Here is a 12007-nt window from a genome sequence, read left to right on the forward strand (position 1 = left end):
TTCTCTGTAATAGTTTTTGCTACCTCATAATTGAACTTTTCTTTTGTGCATTCTAGAAAACTGTACCTTTACAATGAGGAGGACCTTCTTTCTTTTTATTATTATTTACAGGAGGTCATTGGTTGCTGTTGCTCTAATTTCTTTTCCTTGCTTTGGTTCGGAATTCTGTGAACAGCAACTGCCATAGAGGACGAAGAGGATCATGCGCATCTTTCTATATATTTTGAAAATAATATTGCGCTCTTCTTAATTTCTACGTCGGCGGAGGTAAGAGCATCTCCAACAGCTTTCTTATTTTCCATTTTTGGAGAATATAGTTAGGTTTTTGGTCCAACAGATTCCTCATCTCATTCCCCAAAATAGGGATGGAGGAGAAAAAATAGGGAAGCTTTTTCAAATCTGCAGCATTCTTCAAATTTTTAGAGGAAAAAAAAGAATTCTTCAAAATGGGGAAGCTGTTGGAGTTGGTGTTAAAATAATTTAAAGAATATGATTTTTGTTTTTCTATTTTAGAAAAAATTTTAAAAAAGCTGTTGGAGATGCCCTAAAAAGAGAAAATTTGAAACCGCGACCGTTCAAAGTTTGGAACCTAAGCAAACGGAATTAGTGGGGTTCAATTTGGTCAAAACCGATCAAATGAGCGTAAAGTATATATTCATTATCTCCGGAGAGAATAAAAAAAAACTAGCGAATAGTAGTATTCTGTACAAGATTCCCCGAGAGGCATCTTGAGGTTTCTTAAAGGGGATAAATTACTTTTTATTAAACGGCTCTCATAAACGTGTAGTTTACATGTTTTAAAGCGGCGCCTGATGATGCCCTGCAATTAATTAGTATTTCCCCCTTATAAAATAATAATAATAAATAAACATACTAAATGCGAGTCCACGCTCTTCATTCGTTCTTTTTGGTGCGAAACCGGGAGAAAAGTGTTTTACAGCACGATAAACATGATAAGGAAAATGAGAATCAAGAGGAATTGTTAAATGAGGGTATAACGGGTAGGTGTTGCAAAAATTTTATTAAATTATAAAATTATACTATTTAACTGATGTCTCGCGGGATATTGGAAATTTACTAAATCTATGGCCGAGCAGAAGAATATGTCATTTCTTTCTCGCGCGTCAATCTCGTGTTGATATTATTATATTGACCAAAATTGTAATAAATGAAATGTTTTTTTTTTATTATGTGTAATAGGATCTATCATTTGTTTGTTTTGTTTTGAATTTTTTTATTTTAAGCATGATAAGCTTTATCATTTATTTGTCAACTTTCTGTCATTTCCACAATGTAATCAAGCTTTGCTTAGTAACTCTAGCTTCGTTTCCAAAGTATAATCAAGACTCGCTTGACAAAGGATTGCTTACTAGCTCTAGCTCCATTTCCAAAGTATAATCAAGGTACGCTTGACAAAAGATTGTTATAAAGCCTGTTTGGGTGAAGAGCAGGAAAGGCGATTTCACTATTTCTCCGAGAACGTGACCTATCACCCAACATTTATCAGACTCCTTTTACCAATATCAAGAACTTGATGCATTACGAATTACAACTGGACAATAATTTCAGATACTGCGTCAGAAATTATATTTTTGCGAAAGCTTCGACGTCTTATCGCGTCAGAAAATACATTTTTGCAAAACTTGGACGTTTACAGGCTTATTAGCTTGCCGTATATCCCTCGTTCGACAACAGATCTTGACGCAGAAGCATATCCAACAGCCTTGAGAAGTATTTACACGCTCATCGCGCACCACCGTAGATAGCAGTGTGCCATGGACTAGCTGGCTTTCGACAAACAAGGAGACGCGTATGCTTGACTCGGGTCTCTGTCCACACAATGACCTGTTAAAAAAAGAAAAATCAAGGCGATACGAAAAAAAATCCCATTAGAGGGGAGGGGCTTCGTGAAGAAGGATCATAAGAGGAGGAAGGAGTTCTAATTTCTAAACCAGCGCGCTCAACTCATTATACAGTATCAATTGAATCAGAATATTACGTCAGAACGATTAGAAGAAATTTCTTATTAGCGCGAGCACCAGCTCTAAAGTCCTACACCAGACACTTGTATGATGATCTCCTAACTCCATAGAAGGGCCCTGTACGCAATTTTGTTTTCAAGAGACACAATCAACATCCACTACCAAGCAAGTTAATGTGCATGATCCAACTTTCTTGACTCAACCCCCCAATATCATCATCACTAATATAAGTAAAAGAGGAGACTATCACCACCACCACCACCACCACCACTTTATCATCGCCATCATCATCCATTTGAACCTCCTTCCCATTTCTATCAAAAGACAAAAAAAAAAAAACATGAGATAATCTATACACAATTACACATCCATGCCTTTTAGCTGGGCCCACACCCCACAAGCAAAAGCCAAAAAAAAAGAGCTCCCCACCAGTCCACTGAAGTGGTCATCAATTAGCGCACTTATACACCCCCCCCACCAAAAAGCAAAATAATAGCAGGCAAAGACCTACTACTAAAGCCCTCCCCTTTTCCTCTCCCCTGAAAAAAGCGCTCAAAGTTTTGGATATATTTGACTAGTAGTATACGTATAGATTCTCTCCCTCTTTCCGTTCCCTTGCAATCTAACACCGCCTTTGACGACAGCAAGGAAAGAACCTCAGAGGGGAACGGAAACAATCCTATGGGGGGGCCATCCGTAGAAAGTCTTGTAGGGAGAGAGGAGATCACAACATATCTACATGTGTCTCGTCGAAAATTTGAAGTTGGGTGGTTATTATTAACCAATAGCTTTAAGATTTCTGCTCGGGGGCGGGGGGCACGTGTCAGATTCTCGTACCTCCCTGTATGATTTTCTTCTATAGGAATAGAAGGTTAATACTATCAGTGGCATCAGATGGGAGGAGGTCCAAGTTTACGAAGGGGTGTTGGGTTCGGGTTTGACTGACGAAGATTCAGGCTGGGGATGAGTGTGATAGATTGCAGCTGCAAGGGAGATTGGCATAATGCAGAGGGCTCTGGACTGGAGGAATTGCATTGCAGCGCCGATATCTTCTTCCATTAGCTTTGCTACCTGGCGTTCCGTGCCATCGGTTGACCACTTCTCCCATACCTGTTGCGTGGTCCTTCCATCGCTTGTGTCTCCTCCCTGGTGTCAACAAACAAAATAAAGAAAGAAAAGAACATGAGATAGGTTCAATCATACTATTCGATAGTCAAGAAGCATGAAGAATAAAATATTCTAGGAATTGAGGATAATAAATGATTGGTTGCACTAAAATGGCAATGATTACATAAAGTTGCTCACTCATGGTCTGCTAGATAATCTACTTTAGAATTCAGAGTTCCAATTTAATTGAAAGAAGGGATTAGTCGCGCAACTTAGACACCTCATGCTCCGCACTGAGAACCAGTAAGGACCTTCTTCAACAAAAATCAATAGAGGTTTCCCCAATCATTCAAGCAGTCTATTATAAAATGAAAAAAGACATTCACGAGTGTGTGGTTTGTTTTGTTGCCTTTTTCCTTCCTTTTCCTCTTTTTCGTTCTAAGAGATGATCTTGACACCAAGCATGCTATTGAATAGTCAAGAAGCATGTAGAATAAAATATTCCACAGAATTGAGTAAGTGATTGGTTAACTCAAGAAGAAATAGAATGCCAAATGATTGTAAAAAGTTGTCCACTAATGATCTACTAGATAACCTACTTTAAAATTCACAATTCAAATTTAATTGAAAAGAAGGTGCTAGTTGTACGACTTAGCCACCTCATGCTTCTCACTGAGAACCAGTTGGATCCTCTCCAGCAAATAAATTATGGAGGCTTACCGCCTCATTAAAGCATTTTATTATACAAGGAAAGCAGAACATGTTGATGAGCTTCTTTTCTTTGTTTTGCTGTCCTTTTCCTTCCTTCTCCTCTTTTTCTTTGTTGGTCTGGTTTGTGTGTCTGCACGCGCATGTAGTAGTGTGTGTTGGTGGGAGGATGAGTTTGTGGGGGTAGTTGGTGTTGCCGATTGATTTAAAAGAAGTTCGAGGGCCTATGATATGGACTATCTCAGGAGACAAAAATGTTGGGACGTATGAAAATGACACTGTTTACTCGAGAAGTATATGTAGTGGTATGAGTAATAATGCGTGGCAAAGCATAGCGAATGCAACGACAAACATTAAATTTGGGAGCATATTCTGGTTTATCAAATAGGGACAGAGATCCCAAATGGTAAAGAAAGTTAATAAGAATGACATGAAGCACTATATTCCATACATGAATGGGGAACAGATATTGGCAGCAAAATACGTACTGTTTTCTTGAAAGCCTAATATGACTACCGCATTAGATCACATCTCAAATGACTTATACCCAAAAAAGAGTCTTGTCAGTCGTGCATAAGAGCACAAACACTAGCAGACGATCCATACTTTCCATAGGAACAGTTAGTTTAGTGTTTGACATGCAGAAATTATCACTCAATTGGAGAATGATAACTTCATATGTTGGCCAAATACAGAGAAAATTTTATTCAACATATTTTGACTGATTGATTGCTTCAGCACAATTCACTATCAATATATAAAGTTTAATGAATTGTAAGTGTTAACAGAAAAACTACTATTTCATTATAACAACAAAAAAACGATTGTGACAGTAGCATTAGTAACAAAGGTGGTAAAGTTGTAATTCATTAAAAAAGATGAAATCCCAAGATGCGTTGCACTGATCAATAATATAAAAATAGCATGGAGTGCAATGTAAACAAGTGAGAAGGGAAAAGCACATTCAACTTTCTAGGTAGCTGCAATCATAATATTTGATTCGCAGATTATTTATTACCTCAACTGAGGACAGGGGGATATCAGCTACCAACTGCGCAACAGCACCAGCGCCACCTAACCTGCTCATACTTAGAACCTGTCATTTATATAAAGAATTAATGATGACCTGTACAGTGGCCCAAAGGGACTAAGATTATTTGAGGGAAAATTTTCAAAACAATATCATTCCAAATTACAAGGCTTACAACGCCAACTCTTATGTTAGTTGCAAAAAATTGTATAATGGTTATAAAAAGTTCCCAGATAAGATGTGCTAATTCAGCAGCAGCACCTGCACAAACTATGCAGACTGGCAAGTTTGGTAGATGAAGCAAATTGCTTCGAATTTTATGTGAAAGTATGGAACCATAGATGTTTAAAGAACGTAAAAAACATCATTACTATGTGGCTATTGCAAATAATAGCTAATGTTGTGATGCACTATGAACCTGACAAACAAGAAAACTAACTCATACAAATAAGTAGGCCAATAATTCTTTTGCTCATATATTAAGTGAACCAAGAAGAATTGTTTTACAGAGTAATAACCACTATCAATTTAATTTTAAAAAACAAGCGAATTTCCTTGGATGCACGTAGACTCTGCTCCAAAATGTATTACAGCATTGGTTATATTCCTTCTCTACTTTCTATGTTTGTGTATGAGCGGATATACAAAAAACATAAGATAAATTAAAGAGAATAAGGGGATAGTAGAATTTAGGAACTGGCATGTTTGTGTGTCAGTGGATTCACAGAAATTTCTATGTTATGTGTTATAGTATATTAGTACCGTGATCATATTCCCTACGGACAGAACTTCAAAACTGCCCTATTTGCAAACTTAATATCCCAAAAACGACCTGTTTCTCATTTATTTGCAAAAACCGACCTAGTTTCAGAAAAAAGTTCACAAACTTCACGGGAGTTGAAGTCCCGTGAAGTTTGTTATGTAAAAAACTTCATGGGACTTCAACTCCCGTGAAGTTTGTGAACTTTTTTTCAAAATCGTTTTTTGCAAATAAAGGTGAAACAGGTTGGTTTTTGGGATTAAGTTTGCAAATAGGGCTGTTTTGAAGTTTTGTCCTATTCCCTACTCGACTAAAACCACAGGCAGAAAATCATATCTTACAGACTAAGATTAGTTATTTCAGATGTAAATATAAAGACAGTAACAAAGGAACTGTGCTTAGTTGGTGAAAACCTATGTGATGGGGGTGGTCATAGATTCAAGGCTTGTCCCCAACAACCCATGTGATAGAGATCATAGAATCAGGGATTGCCCCCAATAAACTATGAGAAACTCTTATTCATGAGAGGAAGGGCATTCACCTTAAAAAAAAACATGAAGAAGGTTATAATTGAAGAGCAGTTCCTATACATTAGAATGAAATGGATAACCACTACTATGATAAGACGTCTTTCTAATATACGAGGATTGTCTCTGAATGTGGTGGCTTTTAACTTGTTGGTTTGCAGTATTGTACCTTGACTTGGAGGCGCAAGAATTTCACATAATCTACAATTTCATCAAGCATGGCTGCTCTGTCTGTCTGCAAAACAGAAGGAAGGACCACATTTAGATTTAGTAACCGGCAGATATACATGCCTTTATTTTACAGTAAAAGAAGAGTTGGCATTTCAAGATCGATTCTCTTCAACTCTGGGTGAAATATAATCTTCATTTGTGTAAAGTAAAAGAGAACAAACTTAAAATTTAAGAGCATTATATGCCGAACACAAAAAAGAAAGAAAGAAAGCTTTCCATAGAAAGAAGACTTAAATATTTTCAATATATTGACAACATTATTACAACCACTGCATATTTGTACAATTTTCTTTATATGCACTACCGCATTGTTACATTACCAATTAGCACGTGATGATTATTTTAAACAAAAAGAACTAAAACATGGAGGCTCCTGGACATGTTCTACACACAATTTTGCTGGGTTGTGAGTGCCTTGCGCTTGGACCTTTATTTCTAAGTGATTTCATGGAACCGCAAAGAGAAAAAGACTAAATTGCTTAAGCGCTAATACTAAAAGTATGAAAGGATGAGAAATAAAAATATAATTTTGTTACAATGTGCAGCTGATCTTTGTCAACAATATCAAAAATTATTGCATGATTCCAGTTAGTACCTCAATTTTCACACGAACCCAAATAAATGAGTTCACCTGGTTTATGTTTTAGATAAATTCCTTTGCAACTCCACCAACTTGCTTTTCCAGATCACTTTATGATTATGATGTCATGTGTATAAACAATTGGCAAATTGAATTCCTTATTTTTTTCAATATAGCCAAAAGTACACAATACATTACCTTGTTCGTGCTCGGCACCAATTCCTGCAATGCCCTAATCCTTTCAGCAATTCTTTCTCTTCTCAGCTACATAACCCGACAACAAAAGGCAAGTGTTAAAGATGCACAAAGCATCACACATAACAAATTCCCCCCATCACTTTCTAGCAAGCGATAAAAGACAATATCACAAACAAATCTCCTACTGTGAACTCAAAAATTAACAAATTCAACATCGGAAAGGTTAGAAAGAATTGTAATTTACTCGCTCTGCGATGCTATGAGGATCGGTTGCCTGGCCTCTCCTTGCACGCACTCTCGGCCGAGGAGCTGGAGGTTGAGGAGCTACATTCATTGTGCCTTGCAGTGCTTGCCCATGAAGAACCTAATCAAAGCAATAACAAATAAATAATTAAATGTTTTTTTAACCAAAAAAAATGTATCAATTATATCACTCTTAAAAAAGAAAAAAAGGGGTAAAGTTAGCTGACTTGAGGAGGAGGATTAGGCCGGATGTGATGAACCTGGCCGTGTCCGTACGGCGGGAACAAGCTCGTCAACTGCACCGGATGCTCTCTCTCCTGCAAATGTCATAAACGTCAATTTAAGGGCATTTAGCTAAAAAAACGCAGCATCTTTTACATATTGGTCCCTTAAACGTTCCCTCCTTTTAGATTCGTTTTGGAAACATGAAAGATTAGCTCAACATGGAAAGGGCACCTTACCATGACTAATTTGAGGAGGGAGCAATTTAAAAAGATGAAGGGTTTAAGGGGACCAATAATTAAGAACCGCAAAAATAGGACTTTTTTCTTTGGGAAAGCGTGAAAAAGATCCGCTCACCGCTTCGGACGGATTTCTCTTCACCTCCTGATCATCGTCGCGGATACGCTTACCGCCACCGTAGGCCGCCGGCATGGAGAAGATCTGGTCGAAGAAGTCGTCGTTCATTCCGTCAGGCGGCGGGTTCGCCATGGGAGAGGATTAGGGTTAGGGTTTGGGAATCGAGAGGAAATTCTCGGGAGAAGATACTGTTCGCGGAGAAAGAGGTCTCGAGCTTTGTAAAAGGGAGGAGAGAGGGGGTATTTATAGGAAGAGAAAAAGGGGGAAGAAGCGGGAGATTTTACGTGAAGGCCATCGCCATGTTTGATAATCGTAGATTTGGTCCTCCGCCTTTTTTTCATTTGGGAAAATTCACCAAAGGGCCCCTGTACTTCGGGGTAATTTGCGCGGAACCTTCGGGAACTTTTAAAGACATACAAAACCCCTCTTGTTAAGTTTGGAGAGTCTTACGGAAGAAGAATTTTTCAAATTAAACGCATTACCAATTTTATTCCCCCAAATTCGACCCACTTCAAAGTTAATTATGAAAATCGACCCACTTTCTAGCCACGTCAACATCGTGGGCAGGAAGTGAGTCGAATTTTTTTTAAACGCGATCCTACCCCGACTATTTTGGCAACCTAATTAGTCGGGGTTGGTAACCCCGACTATTTTAGCACCTATTTAAATTGGTCAGAGATTGGGAACCCCGACCATTTCGAAAAATAGTCGGGGTTGCCAACCCCGACTAATTAGGTTGCGAAATTGTCGGCGATGTTCAAAATAGTCGGGGTTGGGATTGCCAACCCTGAATAATTAGGTTGTCAAATTGTTTGGGAGGTCCAAAATAGTCGGGGTTGCCAACCCCGACCAATTAGGATCGCGTTTAAAAAAAATCAACCCGCTTTACGGCCACGATGCTGACGTGATGAGGAAGTGGGTCGGTTTTTGTAATAAAGTTTGAATAGGCCTCTGTGGATCTCCCCACAACATAACCAAGAACAAAAATTTCCTCTGTGGATCTCCCCACAACATTAGAAAATCCCACCTAAAATCTCAAAGTTCAGGGTTTTTCTTCTCTCGCTATTTTTTTTTTAAATAAAAAAAAATTTATCCTACTCGTTCCGGAGGTGAGACCTCAAAAAGGTGGGCGTTACACGCTCATGAGTTTCTTTCTACTTTTTTTTTTTTTTTCTAAAAGATAAGTAAGAAGTGGATCTCTCACTGATTTTGTCTCTTAAACGCACGCTTCATGTTCGGTCTGAGCTTTGGCTTTTTATGCGATGCGATGCGATGCAACGGCTGAGTAGTTTCCCTGCCTTTCAAATAAAGCGTGCGGCATTTTTCCAAAGGGAGAGCGAGGGCAGCGAGGCACGTAGCCTAGTTACTATAAGTAGCCCAAGATAACGCACGGGTGAGCTGGAAATATTCTCTTCTGTGGCTGCATTTGCCACGTTAAAAATAATCATATACGTAGAGAAAAACTTATGTCAACTTATGTGGACCATCCACCGAAGTTTCTATCCATTGATGATACCTAGAGATACGTGCATAATATGAGGAGACTTTTTATCAAAGGATAAAAACTTTGGTGGATGGTTCACTTAAGTTGACATAAGTTTTTCTCCACATATACGTATGCGGCTCACTCTTGTTTTTTTCCCGGCTAAATTGCACTAAAATACATTGTGTTTCACCCGTGTAGCACTTACATATCCCCAGTTGCTTTACGGAGCATTTTATATTCCCTCGAATAATTTAAAATCAGCATCTTAGTAAACCGTAAAAAAATTTCACGCGGAAGTTCTCCTTTAATGTTCGTATGCTAATTTTATACCTTTCTCACTATGAAATTTGCCGAACCTGCCCATTAAATCTATCTATCAAAAATTTGTACTCAAATAGAATCAGAATATGTCGAAGTAAAAACCGTCCTCTACCGACTTCAGTTCGCTTACTGCCCTGGGCTTGATGTCCCTCTGTCAAAGAGCAGACCCATTCCAATAAGGGAAAATTTGCAAAATAGACCATTTTTATAAAGTAATTAGCGAAATAGACCACTTTTAAAAGTAATTAGCAAAATAGACCTCTCTTTGGCAAATAGGCCAAAAAGAGGTCGATTTTAAAAAAATGGCTTCAGAAAACATACGGGACTACTAGTCCCGTATGTTTAAAGCTAACTAATCTAATGATTAGTGGACTAATCATTAGATTAGTTAGCTTTAAACATACGGGACTAGTAGTCCCGTATGTTTTCTGAAGCCATTTTTTTAAAATCGACCTCTTTTGTCAAAAAGAGGTCTATTTTGCTAATTACTCTCAAAAGTGGTCTATTTCGCTAATTACTTTATAAAAACGGTCTATTTTGCAAATTTTCCCTTCCAATAATTGCCGCTCGCCGCCGCCGCTCATTGTTCGTCACCTCCCTCCACGGTCGTAGAGAGGAAAGTCATCGTCAGAAGCAAGAGGTTTTTTGAGGAGCATGTAGCTTACTTTAGGTAAGCGATTATAATAATGGGTCAGTTAAACAGGTGACCCTTATGTTACCCAATTAATAACTAGGTATTTAGAGTCTCACCCCACGTATGACCCGGCTCATATAACGTGACCCATACCCGTTAATAACAGGTCGAATAATAGCGTCAGGGCGATGGGGTTGCGTCAAAAAGTTGCCACCTCTACTCTCAACATCTCAATGTTAACAATGAAAATTGCTTTCTAAAGATGAATCACAATCAATTGTACTTTTCCCTGAGCATCTTCGAATTTTGTCTCTTAAACTGGCATTACGACGAACAAGAGAATCTTAACAGCAACATCTAATTAGCCGTTGCACAAATATATACTATATATAATACACGTACCACAATAACAATAACATGACAGGAAAAAGAAAAAAAAAACTATCACAAAAAACAGGAGAAACGAGTTACCAAGGTGACATTTCGACGGGTTGCGAAAAGTATACAAAAATATAATCCTCTATCTGATGCATAATATATGCAGTTTATTCCTCCTCCCTCCTCACATCTCTCGACGTCTCAAAATAGCTACACCTGCCGATCAAAGATGGGATAATGGTTAATTGCACTTTCCCCCCACCTTCCTTTTCGATACTATCTCGAGCGAACGGTATCTTGAAATTTTGTAAAGTAACAGGGTGGTAATACCGAAATAGCACCGAAGTGTTAGTACATTTAACACTACCGCTTCCTGGCCAGTCTCCCTGCAGCTCCAAGGAGAAGAGTCTTTCCAATGAGTCCAGAACGAAGCCCGCAAACAACAGCCACGCCTCCAATAACAACCCACTTCCAACCAAGCCCATGATGATCATTTCGAGTGATGCCAGTATGACGTTCATTGCCAGCTTCCTCTGAACCGGAGTCCTCAGAGTCTGAGGGAAGAGCAGACCGGCCAACGGAGACCTTAGTGGTGATGTGGGCCATCATCGCACAACGAGAGAGGGGGGCTTCGGTTGTTTTCCTCATGAGCTGGTAAGCTCTCATGCCGTTGTGTAGCTTTTTGACGGTCCCCCACATCCCATGGCGAACGCCCATTTTCGCTACGTCCTTGGGGATGCCCATGTCTTCGTAGTGAACGAGGCTCACTTCACATGCGGATAGCTGGCCGTCTCGTTTCCGTGATTCCACTGCCATTAGAAAGGATATCAGAAAGCAAAATGGTGGACTAGGCAATAGCTCAGGAAATGATAGCAAGCAAGGAGGAATTAACGAGCGGACACTTTCCATTGAAAGTCCGAGGACTCCCCAATCATGGATCAGAGTAAAATAGGAGGGATTGGAGACGAGTGAATTCATCCAAGAATCCTTCTTTCTTTGTACCATCCGTCATCCAGTGTACAGATCCCACTAGATATTTCTCCACCATATAAGAATACTTGTCACATCTATTTAGAAATCGCTACAGATTTCTGAAGGCCAGGAACAGATGAGGAGAGGATATACCTCTGGAAGTTATCTGAAAGGTTTCAAAAGTCTTTTGAAAACAATGGAAGGATTCCTTTTGTAGGAATGATTAGCAAAGGGGGAAAAGTTAAACATAAGATAGTTGCACAGAACTTGA

At 38.9% G+C, this 12007-nt stretch overlaps 1 protein-coding gene and 1 pseudogene across 2 annotated transcripts; both read right to left on the reverse strand.

Annotated features, from left to right (window-relative positions):
- LOC109844708 (transcription factor UNE12-like) lies at positions 1522-8170 on the reverse strand. Of its 2 annotated transcripts, XR_002248096.1 has the most exons (8): positions 7946-8170; positions 7594-7683; positions 7368-7487; positions 7124-7189; positions 6284-6349; positions 4816-4893; positions 2820-3128; positions 1522-1845 (listed from the first exon to the last, which is right to left on the reverse strand). XR_002248096.1 is itself a non-coding variant. In XM_020413822.1 (7 exons), exons 1-7 carry the CDS (start codon positions 8075-8077, stop codon positions 2895-2897), a joined length of 786 nt encoding a protein of 261 aa, XP_020269411.1. In that variant the 5' UTR covers positions 8078-8170; the 3' UTR covers positions 2310-2894. The 2 variants fall into 2 exon arrangements, 1 of the variants encoding a protein (XP_020269411.1); XM_020413822.1 differs by lacking the exon at positions 1522-1845 and having other exon boundaries at positions 2310-3128.
- The window catches only part of LOC109844306, a 7334-nt pseudogene continuing 6052 nt past the window's right edge, over positions 10726-12007 (reverse strand).

The sequence above is a fragment of the Asparagus officinalis genome, chromosome 6 (assembly GCF_001876935.1).
Source record: "Asparagus officinalis chromosome 6, Aspof.V1, whole genome shotgun sequence".
In the NCBI taxonomy this organism is placed as follows: domain Eukaryota; kingdom Viridiplantae; phylum Streptophyta; class Magnoliopsida; order Asparagales; family Asparagaceae; genus Asparagus; species Asparagus officinalis.

Bases quoted from the DNA above. Each gene is read 5' to 3' on its own strand.
- LOC109844708 (XM_020413822.1), bottom strand. From the start codon at position 8,077: ATGGCGAACCCGCCGCCTGACGGAATGAACGACGACTTCTTCGACCAG. The intron at 7,488-7,593 runs GTCAGCTAACTT...TGCTTTGATTAG, and splicing joins GGCCTAATCCTCCTCCTCAA to GTTCTTCATGGGCAAGCACT. The intron at 4,894-6,283 runs GTACAATACTGC...TATAAATGACAG, and splicing joins TCTTGCGCCTCCAAGTCAAG to GTTCTAAGTATGAGCAGGTT.